The 27,959-nt window shown below is 41.3% G+C and overlaps 1 protein-coding gene across 1 annotated transcript; it reads right to left on the reverse strand.

Annotated features, from left to right (window-relative positions):
• Positions 1-86: 86 nt before the first annotated feature.
• yes1 (YES proto-oncogene 1, Src family tyrosine kinase) lies at positions 87-27,946 on the reverse strand. Its single transcript, XM_083928351.1, has 12 exons — positions 27,578-27,946; positions 16,064-16,354; positions 14,692-14,791; positions 11,771-11,869; positions 11,068-11,171; positions 10,646-10,795; positions 8,441-8,596; positions 5,809-5,988; positions 4,634-4,710; positions 3,617-3,770; positions 2,922-3,053; positions 87-2,058 (listed from the first exon to the last, which is right to left on the reverse strand). The coding sequence occupies exons 2-12, from the start codon at positions 16,347-16,349 to the stop codon at positions 1,850-1,852; spliced, it is 1,647 nt and encodes a 548-aa protein (XP_083784477.1). The 5' UTR covers positions 16,350-16,354; positions 27,578-27,946; the 3' UTR covers positions 87-1,849.
• Between the last annotated feature and the right edge of the window lie 13 nt (positions 27,947-27,959).

A 27,959-nucleotide genomic window follows, 5' to 3' on the forward strand; every position in this document is an offset into this window, starting at 1 on the left:
GGTGGTCAAGTTGTCCAAGACGCGTACGTGAATATGAACGGGGAAAAATTGTCGCTTGTCAAGAACAAGAGAGCTAAAGGAAACCCTTTGAGTAAATCTTTTATTTTTTTCTGTACAAAATCATGTTAGTTACCATTCTCAGTAATTTCATTATCATCTCCCCACTAGTTCAAGTCCCATCTTTAGGAACCATCACATATTAGGTTCTCTTGAGTGACGCACAGAAAGAAAAACACACAAAAAAAATGTTCACATCTTTGTCCAATGTTTAAGCTTACGTACTGAATGACAATAAGATGATTTCCCATCACATAACTCTGGACAGACAGTGGAAGTACCGCTAAGAACTTAGTTATTGGACTTTTATATTCCTCAAAATCTATAAAAACAGACAAACCATAAAGCCCTGACCTGACCACAGTGTGTGCAAGGTGTTTGTTTTGGCTGATTCACTCCACAAGTGATCCATCATACAGTTGGGAAATGAAGTAAGAAAACCACAAAGGGATCTCGACACATGCCATTTGAGACCTAAAAACATCACTGGTTGACTTTGCATAGTTGCGTTTACAAATGAAAAGATATGTTTGGTTGGCTTTGGATTCAACTTTCCCTTCCAGCAGACAGAGAACCACGGGCATCGAAGGCATGTTAGGTCACAGTTTGGTGAGATTTTACCAAGAAGAACAGAAAGAAACACTACAGCTGCATGTACGATTTACATAATGATGTGAATTTAATAGAGCTAACAGATCCCTGAACCATCTATCATGGGGATAACTCACCTACTGCGATGTTAAATTGTGTAGATGTGTGCTGCATTAGGAGGAATATGTTAGAGTCTTTTGACAGCAATCAGAATTGTGCACCACACAAAAGGCAAAATGTTAATTTCAAAGAGAAATGAACTCAATCTTACTTAAATTTCACAGCTGTTCAAATGTTCATTTCAAAAACACCTATAGATGTTTTTGCACTTGTATATTATCAAAATACCTCTTTATGATTTCAAGTCCCCGTTTAAATAAAAAAAAATTAAAAAACATAAAAAATCGACGCAATCTGCCATTCAACATGACCGTGTTAAATAGAACTTGAAGGATCTTTTAACACGGTCCTCTCATGTTTTCACTCATCCACCTGATCACACATGCTCAAAATACATCTCTTTGCACACTCTGTATGTACATCTGCTTCGATCTCTCAGGACATTCTTTCATCCAAAGTACAACCTTTCCATTTACTTCACCTCACACCTTCTGAATCAAAGCTTTACAGAAACATACTTTGACAGTTCCACCTCAGTTGTTGGTCACTTCAAAAAGAATAACCTACAACCTATAGACCTACGTATTCAAAACCAAACTCATGTAAAGATCTGGACACCAATATCAAAGAACTGTGTTGTAAAATAAAAGAGGGGGAAATTGGAGAAGAGAAGGGAAACGTATCATAAAAAAAGTTTTTTTTAAAAGCAAATAGCCACTGATTTGAAATTAAAAGACAATCCCTCTCTTTTTGATCACAGTGTTGTGGCCAGTCCATGTCAATTATTGTTGATTTGCAGGGTTCCCAGAGCTCAACGTACCAGCACCAATCTGCACAGTTGGACACTTCCCCCACACATTTGGTCCTCCGGGTATACAAGGGACAACCTCTACTTCAGAAAACATTTTCGTCTTGCACTTTCAGAAATACCAGTGTGGTTGTGGACTAGTTTGCATCATAGTCTGCAGCCTCATCAAGGCTCCCCCTCCCCCCAAGTTAAAGTTCTCTGTTGCCCCAAGCTTTGCTCTCCACTGATGTACCTCTGTATGATACCAGAGTTGCCCCCACTAAATCCCCCACACTAGAGGTTGTCCCCTGGTTGGTACTGTGGCTCTGTGGCGGTGAAGTAGTCTTCCAAAAAGGACTGGATGTATTCGAAGGTCGGTCTTTCGTCTGGCTCCTTCTTCCAGCAGTGCCTCATCATCTCGTGGAGGGACTCGGGACACCCCTGGGGGCAGGGCATGCGGTAACCTCGCTCTACCTGCTCAAGTACCTCTCGATTCACCATACCTGTAAAAAACACAAAGAAATACAGTGTGAGAGGACTATATGGAGTGCATTTGTACATCTTTATGCATTTAATGACTGAGTTTACACTCACACCCAGACTAAAAATGATACTGTGTTCCCATTCTTCGCATGTGGTCCTGGTATACCTGGCTCATACTGCTTGTACACTGTCAAACAAGAGAAACAGAGATCTCCACAGAGACTGCAGCACAGCAGGACAAGAGCCACAAATATCTGGTGAGTCATACTACACTTTTAAGAAGGAAAAAAGAAGGGGTTCAGCCTCCGCAATTTGCAGCTCTGGGGTGAATAATAAGACCGAACGGTTTGCACTGAAACCAAGAGGGCCATGGGAGCCAGCTGGCCCTCTAAAAGAGATGGTGGTTAAGTCTGCCATATGGCACGCTCTGTAATCAGTGCCAGTCGAACACTGTCATCTCCAGACACGCTGCAGTACTGCTCTCAACCAGCAGGGGTCAGGAAAGAGGTGGCAGACAGCAGGAATAAGGGCGTCATATATGTGTGGTACTTTCCCATGCACTGATAAATCATTAGTCAATCATTATATTGACTCAGATCAGCTACAAATAGTTATGCATTCTGATCTACATGTGTGAGTTAAAACTATTAAAAGCATCGTATGATGATGATGAGTCGCATGTCAGAATTACCCTGAGGCAAAAATGAATTATTCCTGTTTTTAATGAGGGAGACTTGAAAATGTGAGCAACACATTCAACTGAGCAGGGAACTTTGAAAAAAAAAAGAAAAACAAAAAAGATGGAGGCCACCCGTGTGAAAACAAAAAGAAAGACATAAATACACATTTCTGACGAGCAAATGTATGTAGCTCTTATGGGTACCTGGGTATGGCACTCTGCCCTTAGTCACCAGTTCTGTCAGTAGTATACCGAATGACCAGACGTCTGATTTGATAGTGAAGCGGCCGTACAGAGCAGCTTCAGGGGCCGTCCACTTGATGGGGAACTTGGCACCTGGAGAAAAAAAAAAAAAAGTCAAACAGGAATAAGAGGCTTCAAAACTATCAACATGACTCATTATTAGGAATAATGACCAGCACGCTTTACATTATACCTTAGTTTAATCTTCTGTTGATCCACTCACTGATTAATCAAGAATTGAGTAAAACATTTTGGTTCTCAGGCTGCAAATAACGATTATTGTCATTACTGATTAATCAATAGTTTGTTCTATAAAATGTCGATAAATAGTATAAAAATGAAAAAAAAAGCAGTAATTTCTCATAATCACACTTTCCTCAGGCCCAACTTAACAAATTCAGATGGCTTTCTCTATCCAACAAACACTCCACAGCTAAAAAGATACAGTTTTATTATTTTATCAGGATTATTTTTGCATTTCTGGTTGTGAACGATGAACAGTTTTAGCTGTAAAAACGAGTCTTGTAGAGAGATACACTGAAGGTCCAGAGTAGGTGTTAAAGGGTTCGGAATACAATTCTTGTCTATTTACAGCAAGTGCATGTCCTCACAAATGCAGACACACAGCCCCACGTGTGTCAGTTCTTAACACACACCTTGTCTGGCGGTGTACTCGTTGTCCTCGATGAGCCGGGCCAGGCCAAAGTCGGCGATCTTACACACCAAGTTATCAGCCACCAGGATGTTGGCAGCCCTCAGGTCCCTGTGGATGTAGTTCATCCTCTCAATGAAGGCCATGCCGTCTGCGATCTGGCATGGGATTGGACGAGACAGACAGACAGACAGACAGGGAGGGAGGGAGGGAGGGGGAGCGAGAGAGAGAGGAGGGGTAAAACAGAGAGAGAAATGCATCAGGATCCGACCAAAGCAAAAGAATCAAGGAAAGACAACATGAGAATTTTGCAAAGGAAAGACAAAATATCACTTTGGAATAATAGGAATTAAGAAAGGTAACAGTCAGTCGTCATTTTAGGTAATATACACCTCACTAGTGTAATATTCGACCCACATATTATTCCAGGCAGAAAAAAAAAGATTATATGCAGCTGTTACAACACCAATGGGGTAAATCTTTCCCACAACTATCCAACATCTCCTCTCACTGGCTGTCAACTCCCTCAGAGTCGTCTTGAGGTTTCACCCTCCTTCCGTCTAATTCTCAAACACATTTTCCACTCTGCTGAGTGAGGACAAGAGGGAGCCTAGGAGCATGGAGGGGCGAATTAAGAGCAGATCACGGTAGGTGACTGAACCAGCCAGCTTAAGTGGTCTCTGATGAGCGGCGTTTAAGTGCTACATTGGCAGTTAAGTGGTGGAGAGCGAGGGGAGGCACATACAGTGGAGAGTCGAGGGTAGAGATGTCAGGTAGGATATTAAAATAAATATGACAGCCAGATGGAGAACAATCTAAAACTATTATTGTTATTCACAGGGGCTCAATATTTGACTCACACACACACTGACAAACACAGCTGGAGAGATGCCCGCATGGAGCTCTTTGTGTTATTTCTGATGCATGAAAATCCTACTCTCGCACAGAGATGAAACAGCAGCTGGGCAGGTAAGAGGCAAAGTGTTTTCATTTGTATTCTCAGGCTTTGTTTTGATCCTACCTGTGCAGCCATGTCCACCAGCTGGGGCAGCTTGAGATATTTACCATCTCCCTCCTTCAGGAAGTCCAGTAAACTCCCTGTGAGAGTTTAGAAGAGTCAAGTAGCATCAATACATCTGTCTGGGCGACATGTAAACGCACCAAGAAAATGAACGCAGCATCAGTTGAGACAAGAGTTAAGTATCAGAAAATGCTCAAATAATTAAAACCACTCAAAGGCAACATGACTACAAAGATCCTAAGAGGCTTTGTTCATTAAGTTCAGTTCAGTCTCATGTTGGTCTTAAACTCTTATTTATAACAGGAGTCATATTCAGAGTTCCAATCCAGTTCAGCAATCATACGCATTTACCACAATTTAATTGACTACAAAAAGGTAGATATTCTTTCTACATTAAGACCCGAACTAGAGAATTTTCCTCTTATTATGTTCATATTAAACCACAGATGATTAAGGACTCACAGTGAGTTAGGATCTTACTGAGGTGTGGACAGCATGTGGGCACAATCTGGACAATTTGATCAAATATGAATCTTGTGTCATCTCCCTGCCATGTGTGAGTTCCTTTCCCAGGCGAGAACAAAGGGTGCTGGAGGACAGCTGAGACATGCCGTCTCTGCTGCTCTCTCCTCAACAAAGTGCATTAACCATTTCAAAATAAACAAAATATAAAGATAAGAAGAAGGATCTTTCTTGCACCAAAGGCCATTTCGATGCACCTATTTCACGGGAACAACGGCATAGCCATGCCAAAATATACCCGATTACCATACGATCAGGCAGGTTTCATTGAAGTGTCTAGTGTGGACACATGTGGACACAGCTGGGTTCTGATCTGCTGCTTCTGATCACAAAAGTCACATTGAAAAGACAAGTGTAACTTGAGCCTAAATAATGAAGAAACCTGGATGAACAACAAACCTCAATTAAGGGTTGGTTGGCTGTATTTTGGTGGGTTCATCCATAAGTGTGTATACTGTTTGCAAATCTCACTCTATGACTGGAATAATGGTCCACGCAATAAAGAGTCCCTACTTTGTAGCACTTGTAACGTAATTAAGTTTATCATTGTTTTACAAACTTATATATTCAAAGTTGTCTGTCTTTACAAGTCTCTCTACAAATGACTTGCGCTTATTCTTGTCTTTGGGTTCGTGAGTTGGACTCATCTTTACCTTTGCCCATAAATTCGGTTACAATGTAGATGGGCTCCTCAGACACCACGGCATAGAGAGGCACCAGTTTGTCGTGTCGAAGTTTCTTCATGATCTGAGCCTCCTGCAAGAAGGCCTCTGGAGACATGGTGCCAGGCTTCAGAGTCTTGATAGCCACCTTAGTAGTGCCATTCCATGTGCCTGAATATAAATAAAAGGAAAACAAAATTATCACTCGTGTTTAAAATAAACCATCAACCAATGTTGCATTTGTGCAGATTGAAAGGTTATTATTGAGGAAATAATTCCCCCTAAGGCATTTCTAATTTGTTAAGTGACACATGCTGTAAAACTAAAACACTGAAGGTAGATTAAAGACTTTTTGACCCCTTTCAAGTGATTAAATAATGTCAATCCTAAAATCAGCTGTCATGCCAGTGGTCTCTGGCAGTGTTCCCGTGTGTAGAGAAAGAACACAACAGCTAAAATAATCAGCCACTTCCTGGTCCAGAGCCACTTACTCACGCCCTGCTTGCAAACAATGAGCTGAGGCAGGAGATCTACTGCTTCCGTCATAAGGCTGACCTTCATGAATGAATCATACTGAACAAACTATACACACACACGCACACACACACACACGCCAGTGGACAAAGTAGGACAACGCTTATATCTAATAATAATGAGTCGGCGATAAATAGGGGAACAATGGAGGTGAACTAGCACAAGCCAACAGCAATAGGTTTAAAAAAAACCTAAATGTTGAGCAGACACATGAGCGAGGATGGGATTTTCAGTAAGACCTTGTAGCTGAGCAGAAAAAAAACATGAACAAACAGCGCAGGGAGAGGCAGAGAGGGATTCCTGGGATTGCACAGCGAAGGCTTTGCAGGTCGAGGCTTGCTGCAGGCCAGGCTTAATGACAGACCGGCGATGAAAGAAGAGAGTCGTGCTCACTGACAGGCCCTCGCCTCACATGCAGGCCGGAGAACTGAAGCGTAGGACGTGACCTGTGATTACTAGGCTGTGTCTCTGTGTGTGTGTGTGTGTGTGTGTTGGTGTGTGCGTGTTTGGAAAAACCCACCGCAATTTAGCATTTACATCAGTTTGTGGGCCAGTGAGGCAGCAAGACAAGCTCTTTACTGAGGCCACCCCACTCGTCTTTAAGCTATCGTGAATCATTCTATACAACAAACTCGGTTTAAACGCATTTACTGCTTCTGAGTTGTTTTACATTAAAGTTACATTAGTCATAAATAATGTACAGCGGATGCTTAGTCTCTGTATGTAAGACCTAATGGCCATGTGAGTACAGGCCCATGCAGTTGTTTGTATGCTTTACTAATTCATGATCAGTGTTAGCAACCAAACATCAATACCACAGAGTGTATTCATGCATTTGTGTGTTGCTGACATAGGCCACGTCAGGATCAGGAGCTACAGCGATTCACCGCAAGGTTGTACGGCGGTGTGGGATTGTCCCTGGAACGGCCCATTTGTGTGACGTCCTGTTGTGTTCTTTAACACCCTAATGTAGCACAAGTGGACTTTATATTTCACAATTGTCTTCTGTCGGAGCATTTTTATGATCTCGACATTTCCGGCCGCACTTGAAGGCAGCTTCATTTCACAGCAGCTTAACGAGAAAAGACGGAGGGGCGGAGCTTTGTGCTGGTGCGTGTTGCAGCTGTTACGTAGGCCTATTTGTGTTTCCTTTTTTCCGCTTATTGCTTTTTAAAAATGTTCTTTTACCAAAGCTGTGCGGTCCCGTGCAACGATAGAGGCATGCTGTTGTGTTTGTTTCCAGCTCCCCCTGCGCCCCCCACCGCAGCATCCTTACCTCCTTTTATAGGGAATGGGAGGACTGGTATTTTTGCTGGAGCTCCTGATCGAGCCTTCAGGACAGATCCTGAAACTAGCCAACGTTCAAGAGCAGCCATCTGACCGAATTAATCAAGAAAATATTCTGCAGATTAATCGCTGATGAAAAAAAATCATCTAATCCTGCTCGGCTGGCGGATGAATGGATAAATCTACAACAAAGATGCAGCGTGGTTATCAGTAAGCTTTTAAACAGGACTGAATGGTGTGTTGTACACATACCATGCCATCCCCCTTGAGATTCAAATATTTTCCAGTTAGCTACAGAGAGCACAAGTAGTCACGATGCCACAAAGCGTCCAGCACCATTTATTTCTAGAGGCTGTGAAAATTAATTTCACAGTACAGCTTTCTGGTGTGACCGTTGAGCACTGTGGCTGCCCCGGGTCCTCTGGCAGCGTTTGTGTGTTGTGTGTGTGTGTGTGTGTGTGTTTTTCAGTGTTCATTTAGGAATTAAATGCAGCTGGCCAACTTCATTTGCAAATAGTATATTTCTGCGTTATTCTACTTTACCTGGCCACATGTTTTCCTGCTAACATCCTTTGTTAGTGTCATTATTTTTTCTATATTCGTGAAAATAGATTTTTCTTAAATAAAATTCTTTTAGTTTATTCCTTGCGTGTCCTTTCTTTCTTTGTTATGGTCTCACAGCCAAGGCTAAAAGACAAAAAAGACTCATTTGTTTGGAGTTCCACTTCACAAGGCAATATGTATGCGTGTATTGTATGAAACATATACTGTGTGCTTGGGTACAGTCGTGACAGCCTCTTACCTATCCAGACTTCTCCGAAACACCCCTGGCCAAGTTTGACCTCCAGTCGGAGAGACTCGCGTGGAATTTCCCAAGCATCCTTAGCTAGTCCCTGAGTCTGAGGCTTCACCGTGGGGCACACAGCCGTCAGCCTGTAGCACAGACCATCCGAATGTTCTGGACAGGAACAGACACGTAAAGAGTCACAAGATGGGGAAAAACAGAAAAGAATGAGCTTTAAGTTGGATCTTGTTAGCGATCAGCCTGCTAGTTCACCACTAGCACAAGCCTGTTAAACAAATAAATCACTGAGTCGTGTTAAGTAGATACACACTCATGGCAGTACGCAGAGCCATGCTACAGTAAATGGACTGTAAACGTGATGAATGAAACATCACCGTGCCACACGACAACACCGACAAACTACAGTCGAACCACAACGAAGCAAAGGCGCAGGCCTCTTGACCCGTCATTTCAAGTCATTCCTCACAGAGTAATCATTATTTCTTTTCAATGCTCCATTCCAGAAACAATCAAATCTTATGGTAATTCCAACATAACGACATGAACCATGTTGAACTCAATTTAATTTCAATTTCAGTAAGGAAGCAGAAAGACCAAAAGGGCTGTTTTGGGTGTTGAAGCCTCGTCGGACACAGCGAGAGCCTCCTGCAGCAAGAGCCTCGTGCTGCTGACTGCAGCGGCTCTAACCACCTTGTGAAATGTAGCATTGGTATTCTGCACACAGAGGAGGAGACGCAGTGAGAAACCAGCCTTTTGTATTCAAGCCACCGAACAAGTTAAGATGATAGAAACTTTTTCGGTGTGACTTCACAGTTATTGTTGACTTCTGGAGTTTAAAAGGCTACACTTAGAGGAACACAAAGGAGTCAATTATAAAGAGCACTGCAGTGAATTACATGAATGATGTGGAAGAGAGCAGGGCAGGGTCAACAACACAAGACCTAAAATCAAATGTCAGACATCCTCTTGTTCGTGGATTCTGCCTCTGGGAGCCTAACTGTATTCTTGTAAAGCTTTCAATAAACTGTTTTATCCGTTGTGCGTTTACGTTGTCCAGATGCTTTCTTGCGACTTTAGGTTTCGGCTTCAGCTGCCTGCTTATCAATATGGTGGAGATTCACAAGAAGTCTTAAAGGTGTCATGTTATGCTCATTTTCAGGTTCTTACTTGTATTTTAAGCTTTCTACAAGGACATGTTTACCGGCTTTAATGTTCAAAAAACACTATATTGTTCTCATACTGCCCATGGCTGCTGTACCACTGATGTATAAGAGAACTGGATACAGCATTAAAGGCAGAGCCCCGTTCATTCTTATGAAAGTAGTGCCTCATGAAGTAAAAAGAACTGCCACGTCTAAAAACACCTGGAAGATTGGCACTACTTTCTCATAAAGCAATCACATTACAGACATCCACCAGCCGAGTCGGCTTCTTCCGGTTTAGCACTCCGGCTAACATGAATGGAGATTACAAGATTTAATTATGCAGCTTTTCCAGCTCTATGACATTTTATCGGATAGGGCGGATCTAATTCTGATAGTGAAATGAGACATTTTGCAGGGGTTGTGGCGCACAAAAAATGTACCAACTGCTTAACAGATGTCTCTTTTGTCATGTAAGTCAATGGGAAAACGTCTCGCCCAATGGCATCACGTGACCGACACAGAAGTTGTAACCCCGCCTGTTTGTTTACTACGTCAAATTCGCACTTCCTTGAAGCCTGTGCTGCACATGTACCTGTATTCACCGTCTTTTGCAGATTACTTTTACATACGTTTATGTCATTATTTGAGGCTTTGGTTTAATATGATTTTTGGTTTAATATGAACATCTGACATGCTAACATTATATTTATGACAGAAAATAAGGAAAAGCATAATAGTTCCCCTTTAAGACAGTTTTTATGGGGCATTTTTATATGTAAGCCTCTTCGGGCTCAAGTCTCACATGACTTTGCTTTTATTTTTTGGGACTTTGTCGTGATCGCTGAGCCACAACCCTGTCAGTAAAACCACCGCTTCAGAAACACCAGAGAAAAAAAAACGTATTCATACATATCCCGACAGCAGGTCTGTAGCTAAATAATGTATTTCCTACTACAAGCACTGAATTCATTGGCTAAAATAAGTGTATTGTAAAAACACAGAATGTATAAATGACTATAATAAACAGACATGAGAATAAGTTGGAGGGTCTACATACCTGTGTAGTGTTTCACCAGCTTCTGCAGCGTCTCAAACTGAGCCCGAGTGGTGATGTAATAACCACCGTTGTCCAGCTTTCGAATCTTGTAGTGTTTAACGTTGTCTCCCTTCACCTCATCCCAGTCCCGGATAGACAGAGAGTAGGCACCTTTAAAATCCACAGAAATGAAGTTTAAGTGTGTGCTTTATAGTAACAGACTCTAAAATGTGTTATGCATCTCAGGCTTTCATTCTGCATAGCAACAGATAAATAGAAAATCACATTTAAGGTTAACCATGTAAATTAACATATGGCTGCAATAAAACCAAGCCCACAGGTCGCACGAGCACAATTAAGGGAGAGCTTTCATCGTGTGCAAAATGTATCAAAACTGCAGCATTATCATTCAAGTCCTGCTTTAAAGGAGTAAATCCTCTTACCTTTGGTTGTCTCACTCTCTCGCGCCAAGAAAGTGCCCCGCAGGTTCCCTGGAACCAATAAGAGGCGCTCTGCGTCCTTGCGGCCCATTTTACCAAAGTACCATCTGCACGAAGAGAGTCAGAGAGTCAAGACACAGGAGGAGCTCTCAATGTGATGTGCTGAACAACAAACAGGATTCTCTTATTCATGTAATAAGAGTGCTGGTGATGGGATATTTATACGCTGGAGTTGTGGAAATGTTCTGGCTTCATATGAATCATATAAATCTTTAAACTAAATAAAAACAGATGCAGTCACTCTTTTAGATCAAAGGCAAAGTTAGCTGGCTGGTTTACACAGATTTCTTTTTTATGAGTAGCTTAAAATGGCTGTCAGCCAATGAGAAACCAACGCTGCCTAAAAGCAGCGCCGTCTCTTAACGTTTTACTGTCAAACTGGATGAACAGCAGTGAGAATGCCACCAACTCTTAGTGACAATACAGGGCTCCATTGTTTAGAGTCTCTGCCATGTTGGTACGGGTTAGTTACAATGTGTGTGAAAGCACCAAACTGCATCATGTCTTCCTAACTGAGCAGGGTGAAAGTCAGGGTGAGAATCAGGAAAGGAATGTGAAAGACAAAAGAAAAAGGGAAATGAATAATAAAAACGTTGCAGGGTGACGGAGATGGACAGAATGTTAGAAAAAGGTAATGAGCTCTTACTCTTCAGCCTGTATGGAGTCGGCTGGAGCTACGTAGTTACTGGGGATGTAACCTTTCTGTCCGGTGTTGATGGAGCGAGCCTCCCACCAGTCGCCTTCCCTGAATAGAGAAGCAAATTAGAAACAAGAAACACACAAAGGCATGATTGAAAAATACACCTACTCTAAAAGAAGAAAAAAAGACTGCAGGTATAAAAGGTACACAAAGACATCAAGGAACAAGGTCGGAGTGTGCGTCATTAAACCACGTCAGGGATCTAAGTCATCACATTGGTAGACATCGTGTTTATGAGCCACGTCAAGCAGTCAAGGAAGAAAAATATAGATCCTTTAAGTAAAATGTGCAAATATCACAAGGTAAACACACTATTGCAGGGAAACATTCAATATGCTACTTGAGTACAACAACAAAAAATTAAAATAATTGTTTTGGAGAAAAATGGACCTTGATTTATACACTATTCAGGGTTCCTACAACTTTTCCAAATTCAAGCACTTTTCAAGCATTTCAAGGTGCATTTTGATGCTTTTGCAGCACCTTACGGCTGTGGTTAACTGCATATTTGTATACAGTACAATGCTCTGTATTCAGTGTACTGATTATTATCACATTAAATCAGATGTTATTGTCCTACAAACAACCAACATGATGTTTTGAGACAGCTTTCTACAGAAGGACGACAAACAAAAGGAAAACTAACTTGACTAATAGATCGACGGAAATATAAATCTCCAAAAGTTTTGAAAATCTGTTAATGCTCAAAAGTGATTTTCCATGAAAAAAAAGTCAGAAAATGCTGTTTTCAGTCTCTCAAATATAGAGATCTTCTTTTCTCGGTGTTGTATCATATATGTCATCACATATTACATAAATCTCAAGCGGTCTTGGCATTTTATTCAAAATCCAAAGCACTTGATTTAAACCTTGTTTAAAGATTGTTAATTAACATGAATCAATGTTATTCTGATCTTTTCGTTTTTAAGAAGTATTGGATATTCATATCTCTTAGGGCTATATGATGGGCATTTTATAAGCCTGTGATATACCTGAAAACAGGGTTCATTCTCAAAAAACACAAACACAAAAAACATGCGTCCAAACCAGCACTCGTATTCTGTCCAAATGAAAACGCAGAAGACTCACATAGAAACAAACAGAACGATTGTAACAAACAGGCAGCAATATAACCCTAACCCTGAAGCCATGTTGGCAAATCCTGCAAAGAAGAAGAAGATGTTGGCCAATCAGAAGCCTGAAAAAGGCTGTCATTGGGAGGCTTCATGGCGCATCAATCGCTCCGTTTCGCATTTAGACACCTCTGTTTGTCAACATGTAACATATCCAGTTAGCTGTGAGAACCAGCACTGCTTTGGCCACTTGAAGAAAATCTTGCCTCATTTGCGACGTCTTACAAAAGAGATAACAGAGCACATTCGGACGTTACAAGCCAATAATAATAGACATGTCCTGTGTACGTGTCTTCTGATCCTACAGCTACAGCTGTGAAATACATGTAGTAAATAATAAAGTACAATATTTTTTCCATATATGTTAGGGTGTACATGTAGTGGAAAAATTCCATTGTTTCAAACGTTCATAAACATTGGGCCAATAGATCAAGATCTAAACCATATAGAAAATAAAATAGTGCGTTTATAGAACCCGCACATGTGGACACAGTTCTTGGTGAGAGGAACTGTCTGAGGTTTAGGGAAAATCTGTCTGTTGGTATTTTTGTAAAGCTGAGCAAATCTGCCCCCCTCCCACCTCTTCTCTGAAAGCAGATGGCATTTTCATCACCGCAGAAGAATCGTGCTCGCGATCAGCAGTTGAAGACGTGTGCGATGAATGAGTAGAAGGGAATTTGAGGAGGACTTGGAGCTGTGCCTAATTTTACACCTGGGAGAAAGATGATGCTAAGGCAGTAAGTTGTAAGAAATGAGTATATTCATCATTATTTATGGTTATGTCCTTTCATTCTGTTCTAGAAATAAGGGGCGTAAGGTACTTATTGTTTTGCCTATTATGGATACAGTTAATCAGAGGGGTAAATAAAACAAACAAGAGCAAAGTTAAGGATGTATTTGTTGTTTGCAACAATATTCTCTTAAGGGCTACACCAAGAACTATAACGGTAACTATAATGTTAACGATGTGAGCTTCCACACTGAAGAACGATACAACATTCTCTAAACAATGTCGCTAAGTGTCGGAGCTCCCCATGTTCCTCGCCACTTGATTAAGCTTTTATTTGGTTTTATTCTTATTAATGAGAATAAGAAGAAAACAGTTCAAGCGTAGCTGCTGCTGTGCCGTACAGAGAGAGACATGGTGTTGATTTCAGTAAGTAGTTTACACTTGATTTATTATTATAGAGTTTGAACCTGATGCCCTTTAAATTCAGATGGATTTCAATTGGCAATTTTCCTCGTCGTTATAGCAGTGGAGCGATTTGTAAAACTATATATTATTAGTTATCGTTATAGTTCTTGGTGTGGATGGCCCTTTAAAGATGGAAATGGAAGAAAATGAGAAATGGTGTAGAAAAGCAAACTAATTCCATTATAATTTAATGAGTTTGACCTCTAGGAATATTTTCAGTACACTGCACTGAGTCTTTGAATAGAATAGTCATTCTGTAAATGTTAGTCAAACATTAATCTATTTCATGATTTGCATTGCTTGTATTTACTAAATGAAGGACGAGCGGTATGTTTTACACTGTAACCCAAATTGGAAACCTAGACTAGAGGAATGATCTATGGCAGGATGAAAGCGCTGGGGACAAAACAGATGGCCCATTAGAGGAACCCATTAACCCAGACAGATTTCTGCTTTGATATCAAAGCGGAATATAATGAAGGATTACACACACACACACACAGCAGGCGTTTGTTCATGTAAAAAGCAAATGTACTCACGTGTTGTTGATAATCTGGAAGCGATCCCCTTTTTTGAATGACAGATCATCCGACGTCCTTGCTTCATAGTCGTACAATGCCACGAAAAATGTTACACCACCTGAATGCAAGAGAAGGTCAGCATTAGAGGAGTGAATATATGTATGTATATATATATATATATATATATATATATATATATATATATATATATATATATAAATGCATGTATTATTTATTTATATTCTTTATAGGAGAGTTTGATGAAAACCAAAGATTCAAATAAAAACACCCAAATGTTCATTTTAATTTACTTTTTTCTTGTTACCATTATAAATATATGTTATTCTTGAATCTCCTCAAATAGAGTAAAGAAACAGACGAACAAGGATGCTAATACAATTCAAGACTATCAAAGAATAAAACTACTATTTGTTTAAAATATCCCTCATTATATATTATTCTGAAATATCCTGATTCCTGCCTTGCCGAGCCTGGACTTAAAACTCAACTCTTTTAACTTTGATTTATTTTTAAGAACACACAAGGGAAACCAGGATATTCCTCTCATTATTCTCAAACTCTGTGGTTTCACTTCAAGCCAGTGAATCAAATTGATGTCACTTAATCTCTTCTATATAATGAAAAGACTCGATTTGTTTGTGGGCTGAAGTGACAGAGCGACAGCCCCACTCTTGATATGTTTATCTTGAGGAGGAAATTGAACGGCCAGGATTAGATCAACGGGAGCCCCTCAGGCCAGATTATCCTCCTTGAGAGAGCGAGACAGGGACTGAGGGAAGAGTATGCATGAGTGTGCATGAGTGTGCATGAGTGTGCGTGTGTGTGTGTGTGTGTGTGTGTGTGTGTGTGTGTGTGTGTGTGTGTGTGTGTACTTTGGGAGGAAACGTCATTCTTTGTTGGGTACATGAACTGCATATTTTACCCATCATATCTGTGATGTATTAGTCATTTCAACAAATCCTTAAAATCAAAAAGTCTTTCTAAGCAAACTTTTGAAAACAAAAACTTGTGCATGATGAATCCATTGCATGTAATTGTTTTCTTTGGCTCTGGAGACGCCATGCCCGCTGCCTTGCTTCCCATATTACAAACCTATTTCAGGTTCCTCTTTGGGCTTGATGTTTTGGTTGACTCATTTCAAATGTCTAATTTGCATAACATCTGCTATGCATACCAAATGTTCACAAGAGTTTATTCTGGAGTTGTACACACAATGACAACGTAATGCAAAGTTAAGAAAGGGCAGAGGAAAATGTTACAGAAGTATTAGGAAGTTACATCTGCTTCTTCTCTGAAGGTGCTGGGGGACCCAAAGTTATATCAATTTATTTGATTAATTACAGAGTTTTAATCTCCTCCACAAACTGACCTGTGATGACACCGGGGAAGGGACTGCTCACAGCCACAGAGGTGAAGGAGGTGGACGCCCCTCCAAATGGCGTCATGACCGAAGACGCCCCACCAAAGGGCGTGAGGGCAGCGGCGTGACTGTTGTAGCTGTTGTTGTGTGTCTTCATAGCAGGCGAATGACCCATCAGGGTGGGGTCAGGCCCGTAGTGGCCCAGGTGGGCGTTGATCGGCGTTGCATTTGAGTTGTCGGGTCGGTACTTCAGCGCCGGGCTCTTGTCTTCTTTACTCCTGACGCAACCCATCATCGAGCCTGCAGGGTAGGTGACGGAAAAAGATTTGATTAACTGGAGTTTGATGCATTTATATTGATTAAGTAGTTTCTACTGTAACACATAAGGTTCTTGCTGCTGTTATTGACTTCAGTGTGACTTGAACACACCTTCTGTATTATGGATTGTGATGAACAAGTACAAAACTGTAAATGCAACCTAAGATACAAAACCTCTCTGGATGGGGAGTCCTCAAATATGAAACAGAAATTAACCCAGCAAATCAAGCAAGATGGAAACAGCAACGTGAGATTTCCAAAAGGTGGCTAAACAGATGACTTAAAACCGGCCTAGACTAGACAGCCCACACTACATCCACCAAAGTACACAGATTTCTTTAGTCTTGAACGATGACTTCAATGCACTGAACAACAGCTAGACTAAGATTAGATTTGCTTCAACGGGTAGCCTACAAAATACTGTAAGAGCTCAAATTATATCTTGCTTCCCTGTACCAGTAGAGACATTTATACAGATAGATATCCCACAAAAACAAATATTTTTGATATGAATAAAGGGCAAAAAGGTTTACACGATGGTCGATCCATGGAGATTAATGGTCAACAAGGACCTTAAGAGCAGGAGGTGAATTAACTTCATAATAGTGACCAAACTACTGTATTTTACTGTTTGTTGTCTGGTTTGTTTAAGTCATTAGGTGTTTCTACAAAGGACAGCAAGCCGGCAATCTGCCTGCCTTTTTGCCGCTCTGGTCCGCATATTCAGACAGATTGTGGCAAATTGCTGGCCTGATTTAGCCCCCCAATGCGCCGGCTCGGACCCTACGTACACTAACAACTGAACTGTTGTGGGTCCGACAGCCGGGAGTTTTGAAAGCAGGAAACAACTGATCATAGGAACGAGAGACTGCAAGTCATCACCTGGTCATCACGTCAACCGCGACAGCAAAATATCGACTGTAGAGATTAGCATCTGGAGAGCCTGCTAAATCTGTGAGATGCTGTCCAAGAATGTACGACTTTCTCTACCGTGATGGTAGAGAAAGTCGTACATTCTCGGATCACAAGGATGGTGGCAGTGATATGTTGTACATCACACGTTGTGCTTTGCGTCACCTATCCCAGAAAGCTGGCTTTTGGGAAAAGAGGAACATTACGCTTTGGTGTCACATAGACAGGATGGCAAATTGTCGCCTATGCCTGGCGGCCAATGTGACGGCTTTCTTGTATAAAAACACCTGCTATTTCTCCTGCTTTGTGATGTTGACAGAGCTGAGAGATTCCATGTGTAAAAACCCAAAAGGCTCAAAACGGTTGTTTGACAATTAACACCACGCGTATGTGCGTACTATAATTGTCCAAATAAAATCATCAATCATCAAAATGAACAGATATCCAATACTCAAGAGAGTGTTTTGGTGTATAAATTAGCAACAGAATCTGAAAGGTATGAGCTCATGCTTTGTCATGGGGGCAGAGCTCTGTCACAAATGGATATAAATCAGTATGATGTAGTACATACTATAGCCTGGAGCTTTCTTTGGGTGTTCTTGGCACAACTCTCCCATCCAGAAAACAAAGACTGCATGCCAACGAATGACCTCACAAGTCCCAACAAAAGCCTTTCAAGCTAGCAGAGCCAGAAACTAGATCCCATCCCAGCCTACGGTCATTTCCACCTTCTCCTGTGATCACACGATAACTGACACAGATTTGTGAGGGGCAAAAAGCCCTTCTGTGTTAACAGTCTATGCTAACTCCTGCTGAGATAAGTGAAAGGAGAGCCTTTGTGTGTGCTTGTGTGTGTGTGTGTACATCAAGGGCCAAATAATTCACATAAAGAGAAAGATAGGAACATTTCTCTGCTGAAGTTTTAGTGCACATTAGTTTGTGTGTGTGTGTGTGTGTGTGTGTGTGTTTGCGTGTGTGTGTGTGTTGGCGTGTGTGTGTGTGTGTGTGTGTGTTTGTGTGTGTGTGTGTGTGTGCTCATGAGTTGACAGCATCATCTGCACATGTGTCTCTGTACACGATAAAGCAAGCAGCCACTGCAAAACAGATGGTCACTCCAGTCCAAGACTGATCTTTCAGTGACTCATATCCTGGCATTTGTAAAATGTTACGTCATAGTTTCAAATGCAAATGTAAGTGACACGTCACATTGGGATTTGTAACAGTAGCATGGGTGTGCGTGATGATGTCATTCAGATGGAAGGTCGACAAAGCCAAGACAGAAAACAAAAAGACAAGCAGAACACAGAGGTCAGCTTTAATGTGTCAGCGGCCCACAGTGGCTATACTTGAAAAGGCTTTAACCATTGTAATGTAATGTAATGTAATTTAAACCTTCTTCACAACATACATTTGATCTTTGACCCTTCCACAAGTGGAATAAGGTCATGCGTCACCAAAAAATAAGCCAAAGAGGTTAGATGTCCAATACAGACCGTTCCCTCCCTCTATGAATTATAATGGATGTACTGATTCGGCAGATCTCTGTTCTATCAAACTGAGACTAAATCCTCTGGCAAAGAAAACAATTCATTCAGTCTCTACTGAAAGAATGGCCTTGTAGTACCTAGGAGTATCGGAGTCTAATGAGGGGCTTTGCTCTCTGGTGCCACACTCACCACCTACAGCTCAACACCTCCAAGACGAAGGAGCTGGTCAGTGATTTTGGACAGAAGGGAAGGAGTGGGAGCCACTCACTGTGCAGTTGATGGTCTGCTCTTACATACCTGGACACTTATCTTCTTCTATTTTTGTGCAATAACTTTATCCACCACTTAAGTGCAATAATTTAATCTTACCGCTCATTTCTGTCATATACAGTCAAACATATTTTATTATATATATTATATTTTTTATATACATTTCCTCTACATTCAACATATCTGATTTAATTTTCTGTGAATTTGATTTGACCTGTATTCTTACATCTACTTCATTTATATTTGACTAAGAGTTTATTGTTTACTGTTTATTGTTTTTTATACTTTCTGTATCTATTTAGCTAAGAGTTTATTGGTTATCCTGTACTGTATTTTTTTTTACCTCTCTTGTGTTTTTGTAAGCTGCTGGAAACTTAATTTCCTTGGGAGTCATCCCAAAGGATCAATAAAGAGAAGTCTAAGTCTAAGTCTTGGCTGGTAAAGGGCTGCACTGCCTCGAAAACTAGAGAGGGTTGTCTCAATGATATACTTATTTGAGATGGCGTATTGACTTCCTCCCATGAACAAATGGTATTGAAAGCCAATGCGGAAGCAGGGTAGATAGACAGTAGGATGAATGATGGTATGAGAACGATGGATGGAGATGAATTAAACTAAAAAGAAAACTGGGATATTTAAAAAGCAGGAAGCAGAGATGAATTGGTGCTCCAGCCGTCTCATCCGTTGTCTACTTTCAAAAGCTGACATGCTTTTATTATGTGCCGTTGTTTGCACAGTCAATCACTATAAGTATTTTTCCATTTAACTTTACAGACAGCAACATCTTGTACGTTAGGCTGCCACACAAAATGTAAGAAAAGTGGATGAAGATGAGATTATATTATTTCAAACAAATACAAGTACAATCAATCAGTCAGTCCAACTCATGAACACTGGCCAGTTAGCAGTTAGTCCACTTCAACAAGCTATGGCCTTTTGGGGAAACCAGACCCTCTACAGGATTGCTACCACTGACAGAATAACCAGTAACAGCTGGTGACAACAGCATGCAGGCTGTGTGAGCATGGCGGCACTACTTGTCCTGGCAATTTGTTAATGTTGTTTAATATGCAACACAATGTGTAAAAAGTCTGCAGTTTTGTAAGAGCAATGTAGTTGTCGTAAAATAGTGTAGTCTGATGAATTCACTTTTTCTGGCTTCCTTTACAGCTTCATCCCTGAAATATATAAGGATTTTCTTATTATTATTACAGGAAATGCATAAAAAAAGACAAGAAAACATAAGATAGGATAAGAGTGAAGACTTTTTCCTTCAAAGAAATGTCAAGGTAATTTACCAACTTTTCTCAAACTTGGACATGCAAGTTTTTGTCACATGATTGTGGGCATTCCAGATGCAGCTTTTAAACATTTATCACGCTCTTTAAGGAATCATTTCCCATGACATTTCCAGTTTTTCTTTATAAAACAGGACAGCACTTGAGCACAAACGGTCAAATAATTTACCAGCAGGCCCAGGATTGGCTCAGGAAAAATTTAGACTTGACCCTGGTTAGATTGTTCCACAGATTAACCCAAATGAAAAGATAAGAGCTCCAATGATAAGTCAACTGAGTAATTAGTCGATTGCCAGAAAATGAATGCAACTACTTTGAGAATCAATTTACCATTTACAGTCATTTTTCAAAAACAAATGTCATTCATTTCTTAGTATTAGCATCTCAATTTCTGTTTTTTTCCCTGTGATAGTACTGAATATTTTGGGGGTCTCAAAATGTTGGTCGATGATGAATCGAAAATGAAAGCAATTGTTAGTTGCAGCCTAAGTCAAGTGCTTTGAACATCCTGCTGCTAACTTTATTGTGCACTGTGCAATATCTCTAAGTAGGCCAGACTAAACCAACGTCAAAGTGGAAGTGGCTGACATCAGACTAGAAGCCAACATAAACATGGCAACCACCTTTGACCTTATCCTGTCGCACTCGTCAAAGGCATGTTTCCAAATGTCCAAAACACTTAGTGCCTGACCCTGAAGTGAATGCCACAGCAAAGGAATGGCTAACCTTAAAGAAAACAAGGCGTAAGAGTGACAGTGTAGTTTAAAGAGTGTATGAATGGATCAAATGCTCTGCTGTGTTCAAGAAACAAATACTCCAGACTGGTGCTAATCCTGATGAAACCACACTAGGGGATTGTGATGACTGTAAGTAAACAGATCGGGTCTCAACTAACAACAGAGTGAGCATCAGGGTGATGTTTTGTGGAATATCTGCATTAAAATAAAGCCATCAATTAGCGTTTATAACTGGAGTGATGAGAATCAAAGTGCTTAGGCGTGATTTGGATGAGCAGAAGCTTTTAAAAACTTTTATTGATGTTACACTTTCTGTTTATGAGCTTCTTTTGATTAATGTTCCCAAATTATGTCATGTAATTATAGGCTTAAATGTCTATTAAAAACTCCCCTTTCCTAAATTATTGGCAGGCTTTCGTATTTACACCACCCAGAGGATCCACTCCTGAAATAGCTATGAGTAGCTATTTCACTTTGGTGTCCTTAGGGCGCTCTCACACTGTCCATCCATACCGTGCCCCGGGCTTAAGGGTACTTTGATGGGGTCCATGCCCAAATGCAAAAACAATAAATTTGCGAGGTCATCTTTTTAAACACTCAACCCTCTAAGGTATTTCTAAAATAGTCTTTGAAAAGAAACATTTTACATTATTAATGAGATGTACTTCCCATCTGTTGAACCACCCATGGAGAATTGTGCCCTGCGAAGAACTGAAAAGGCCACCTCTGCAGCAAAAGGCTTTCGATTTATTCTTTTGTCAGTCTCAACACCTTTTGTTATGGACAAAGAGAAAGTACCTTGTGGTGCTCCCCCCCACGAGGCACAACACACCGACAATCCCCTTAACTATTCGATTCCATACACATGCTAACGCTGAGCAGCACAAATGCTAATCAGGACACGGACACAATCAATCCATCAAAGTGCTGCAGTTAAATATTCAAAACAACCAGATGCCTCTATAGATAAGAACAGATTTAAAACCCACAGCTTGTATGAATGGTGTTTTATTATTGCAGCAAACTAAAAAAAATATTTCTGCAATATTTGTGGATAACTTTATGCAAACAGAATATCAGGGACACACATTTGTAGCAAGGGTTTCCTCAGTGTGTATTCACCACTCCCAATCCTGGTCTACACAATAATTTTGTGTATTTCAGAGTGAGGTTATTTGTGGTGAAGAGAATGATCACTGCCAGTATTTTTTCCTTGTGTGACTGCTCAAATTGACCTCAAAACAAATCAAAAAACAGGCAGATTATTGTGTCCTCTCTCAGATGGTTCACTAAATGAGGTTATATGCACAATGAGGTTAGCTGGAAGAAATGTGTCATACTTTTGGTGGCTCCAAGGGATCACAGTAAACATTGCCTCGAGCTCACACAGAGAAAACTTAGAACTTAAAGATATACTAAGAAAAAGTTTACGTTTTTAAACAAACTTGTATGAGGTCAAAGTAGGGCTGGGCGATAAGACATGTTATCCCCAGTTTTCTCCGGGTTCTCCGGCTTCTTCCCACGACCCAAAGACATGCACGTGTTAGGTTACTTGATGACTCTAAATTGCCCGTAGGTGTGAATTTGAGTGTGACTGGTTGTCTGTCTTTGTCTCTATGTGCCCTGTGATAGACTGGTGCCTGATGCAAGCTGGATCGGCTCCAGCCCCCACGCGACCCTGACAGGGACAAGCGGATGAAGATGGATGGATGGATATTATACTGTTTCTATACATCTATAAAAACTGGCAGCTGAATTGCATTGTGCATTACACTTTACATTCTGATCCTTGCAAATTAAATCCACTTTGCATGAATGTTCTCAATAAAATGAGAAAATACTCAAAAACTTTTCATCGTATTTAATACAGAATATCCAAAAAGTAGGCTTTACCATGTGGTTATTTAATATAGATTATCTAAATATAAGTCAAGGAGTGTGTGTGTGTGTGTGCGTGTCTTTTGCATATTTCTAGAACCAATTATTCAATCTACTTCACACTTGGCGGATGTATTGCTGATGTGCTTGATGGTGGCACACAACAAACTTAACGTTTAGTAAGTTTCAGAAACAAAATTCAAGCAAAACAATTTTTCCAGCGGATTTTGTGGGTCCAAATAAATCTATTCACATAAGCCACGCCCATTTGCGTTTAGGTCGATTTCCCGCCACTTTGAATTACTTCCACTGCACCTTCTGCACCACATTTGCTCAAAATCTCTGGACCAAAAGTGAAAAAGATGTTTTTTTCTATTCAATACTGTTTTGCTACAACTGGCCTTCAGATATTGCTCAAATGCTGTGGCAACAGCTTATATCACAAAAAATGTTACACCTCCTGAAGACTTTGAGCGTCATATCACCCTCATTCGCCCTAGTTCGGATGTATCTGATGAGTTCAAGAGCACGTTTACTTCACCACAAAAGAGACACCCTATATTTGGAAATGTAAAACAAGCTGCATTGACTGTGGAAAGGAAATGGAAGGAAAGTCATGCACATACTCCCACACATATTTATGAATAACTTTACTTCCAGGCATACCGTGCAAGAGCACACAAAAGTTAGTGGTGGTATGTGTTCAAACAAATGCTGGAGCCAGACCCTATCCAAAGACATGAGACGTGAGAGGGTTTGTGCCAGACTGCCAGTGATGCCGTGTCAGATTAAGGAGACACAGGCTGCCGCTTCCCACAGGGCAGAATACAACAATACTGCAGAGCTACAGGGGTTGGGGGTGGGGGGAGAAACTCCAGCATCACAACACATAACCAGGCCAAACTGACAGCCTCGAGGAGCCAGTATAATCTGTCAGAATTGATAGTTAAATATATTCTGTAACCCCCCATCCCCCAACACCTTTCCCTAAATCGGATTAGGTGTACCTCCATTTCTCCAACTTTCCAAAACTGACAATCTGACATTCAGTGCGTTTACATGCAGTTTAAAAACCTGATTATAATCGGGTTAAGGGCATATACCTAGATAACTCCTTTAGTAGCCGGAGTTCTCCGGCATGTAAACGCTTTACCCGGATTATTATTGGGTTTCTCGTCCGTGCATGTGCCGGGGTTATAACTCCCCCCTCCCCAGTGGTGGCTTTTGGCCCGGAAATAGAATAAACAAGGAAGCAACGGCTACGAAAACAATAGAAGACATGTTTCTGTCGTAATTCTGTCCAAAAATCAGCCCTTTTCTTTTATCCCACTTGTTATTTTGACAAACTGGAAAATATAGCTGTATTTCGTCAAGCTGTATGTTGGCGGAGCGCCACCTACTGTACCGGAGGTCGAATTACTCCCATCATTTCCCCATTCAACCCCCTCCCATGTGTACGTGGGGATCAATAGTTTGATTATTACCTTAACAGGGGTAAGACCATTTTCGGGTTACTGTTGACTGTTGCTTTATTGCACAAATGCCAGAGTATCTGCTCTGAGAAAAATGTTTGAGTGTAGTTCTGATAATAAAGGTTGTTTGATTGGGATATCTGTGACTACCATATCTGTGACATAACTGTATTGCATTAATGAAGCAGACAAAGCATGACGCGACTCTGAACTCTCCGTAACTGTTATGACTCATCAGTTAAGATGCAACTCCGGAGTGTTCTGGGAGAGGCCCTTCGACCTTTGAGCTACCGCCATGTGTAACCTTTGCAGTCACACGCATTAAGGGTGTGTATTCAGTAACTACAGACAAGACTTGAGATAAAAAGGGATTTGTATCAAACTTCAATACTTTTTGGCAGTGAATGTTTTATTGTTTATAGTTTATATCATTTCTTTCTTGTGATTTTACCAGTGTTATCCGTAAAGCATTTTGGGCTGGAAATGTGTTAGATAAGTACATTTGCCTTGCCTACTTTACTTATTATTTGATTAGATAGTTTTTGTTTTTTAATGATAATTTTGTCCATTTTTGAGAATTAGATTTAGGCAAAGTTATTCTATAGTTGCATACCGGCACTGACCTCTTTGGGTTGAAAGCTAAAAACGAGCATTTAGACCAAAAACAACGATGGGGGCGTGCTGTTGTTAAAGATGAGACATAATTTATGATTCCGAAAGTCTAGTTTGATTAATAGATGCATGTGTTTAAAGGCTTTATAAACTCTTGCAGGACTTGACAACTCTGGAAAGTTATCCCAGTAGCAATCCATTTGTTGCATTGACAAGTTCAACTTTGCCAGATGACCTGAAGAGAGGGAGCGCCTATGCAATGGGGCTTCAGGAGAACAACGCAACTTCCTGAAAAAAAAGCTGAACCTGACTCTACTTTAAGGAGACGTTATCCAGCAAAGAGCTCGCTCAATCACATTTATGCAAGCACACCACCTGTTTACCTGGAAATCCTTTTTATGGAAGATAAAAAAGCAACATTGTGATATCTTACCAGTGTTTGTAAAAATCATTTCTCACTGTGTTTCAAATGCAACATCTGTTACTCCAACTGTACTATCTGAAATGCATTCATCGACTGATTGATACCTGAAGCAACACCCCCCATCGACCTCTTGCACTTTTAAATGCAGGGCTATTTCTGGTCTCAACATCCGCCAAGTCTGTTGACCCTCTGACCACATTCAACACCACAGCTGAGTCTGGTCAGGTGTGGTCTGTTGTACTATGACCGTACCCAGCTGTGATGTAGCGTGGTACTATACATCTGAAACTATTTTACTGATGAATCCTTGAGGCCGTAAAAAAAAACGTAGCCTAATGTAATTTCAGAGAGCACACGTAACATCTTCAAAATGCTTTTGCTTTGCCCGATGAACAAGTCTTTAAATTACAATATGAAGCAGAGAAACACATTGAAAAGCTGAAACCAGTATTGTTTTCCACTGATCGTTTTAGCACAAGAAAGACCGCCGGGTTAATATTGACCATCTGCATCACAGTGTTGAAAGAGTTTTTCATGTCTTTGGCAAGTATGTGAAGGCCACGAGCCAAACTTGCGCTGAAAGATAAATCAAGTCAGAAGCCTGAAAACTAAGTTGACAGACTTTCTCCGTAAACACCGGCCACAACCGCAGAGGGATGAGGAGGTACCATGGGCTGCGAACTGCTACTGAAGCGTAACTCCGTAATTTCCCTGGCACACTCTCTGAGGTGCAGCTCGGTCTTATCTTCAGGGCAGCCTGCCATCTCTGCCTATCACACTGAGTGGAAGGGGGCCTGGAGGGGCGGGGGGCGGAGAGGAACTTCCTTCCGAATCCATTCATGCCACCGAGACCACCTGCTGTGCCTGTCAATGGCTAGAGTGACGCTGGGAGAGAGAAAAGGGCCATCTTCTTCAAGCTAGAAAAAAGAAGAGCTCTACTTGTTCTGTGCCCACATCGCTGACTGAAGAGATCTGTAATCTGAGGATTCTCTTTTTGTCGTCGGGAAAACAAACATTTGTTCAGTTTGCTGACATGCGAATGTGTGGCGCTGACCTTTCCGCTGAGGCACAGATTATTGGAAGCTTTTAATCAGCAAACTGTAATGATACTGTAGAGTCTAATTCATGCCGTGAGATCCTCAAAGAGTATGTGAGGATCCTTAGTGCCTCGGTTAAACTCAAGTCCCTGAATCCCTGCCAGCACCACCTGTTAGCGCTCTTCACTCTTCTGCCAACAGCCCTCTCCTTTCCAGCTGTGCGTGTGTGTGTGTGTGTGTGTGTGTGTGTGTGTGTGTGTGTGACACATGACTGTCCAGCCAACTGGGTCTGTACTAACAGAGGGATTACCATGGAGGAGGATTACTGTGGCACCAGAGTATGTGAGCACTCACAACAGACACATGCAAAATCAGGGACAGTGACTAGTATGTGGAATCTCTCTCACTCACTCACACACACACACACACACACACACACACACACACACACACACACACACACACACACACACACACACACACACACACACACACACACACACAGAGATTATTGTCTTGCACCACCACAATAAAAGCAGGCAACAGCACATTTGGAAACTACTGCAAAAGTGCTCATTGAGAGCAGAGGTTTTGTCATTGTGGATGCTCTGGTGTAACAGTATGTCTTGCAATAAAGGCCTTTACCAGCTGAGGCCTGCAGCAGCTGATTGTGTGAAAGCAGACAGAGACTGGGTGAGGCAGGAATAAAGGAGTTGGGAGTAAACTTTTTGTGGAAGAAACTCAAACACATTTGAAACGAGGCTATTCAGAGTTACAGAAAAGGTGGTCCGACGCCTTATTGTGTTTATTTAAAGGCTAAAAACTATGTTCCGGGACGGGTTCAGGAGTCTTTCTCCTTATTGTTTTCTTCTCCCATAGAATGATAGAAGCTAATAATCCTAGAGATGGAGACCTAGTTCAGATTTAACAATGAAACACACTTTTAATAACAATATGACACACGGAAGGAAACTCCAGCTCTCTTCTCCCAACTTTCTCCAAGTGTCACAGCACTACAAGGCCCTGCTCACTCTCTTCCAGGACAAAATGCGACTTTTCTCCGACGAGCACTTCTTACCTTAAAAGCGACCTTTGCAGTGATGTGCTTCGGCTACATGCGTCCTGTGATCTTCTTCTGTCCCTCCACGTTTTTACTCCTCGTCGACAATCCAAAGAAGAGGAAACAGCCGACAGAAGCTCTTAACGTGGAATCTCAGTCTTCCGTCTGTCCCATACCGATTAACTACTTCTCCAGCCCGAGTCCTCCGCTGGGATCCGGTTGTATTCCGGGAAAACGAGGACACGCCGCCCGCTGAAAAAGGCCGGGTACTGTGGCGGGGTAGAAGCCAAGCAAAGCTGTTAAAATATCCAGAATTCACCGCCTGCCGAAGAGTCGGGGTTGCCCTGAAAGACACACAACAATAGCCGGACTAGTGCCGAGAAGCCGACGAGGCCACGGG

The sequence above is a fragment of the Echiichthys vipera genome, assembly GCF_963691815.1.
Source record: "Echiichthys vipera genome assembly, chromosome: 15".
In the NCBI taxonomy this organism is placed as follows: Eukaryota; Metazoa; Chordata; class Actinopteri; order Perciformes; family Trachinidae; genus Echiichthys; species Echiichthys vipera.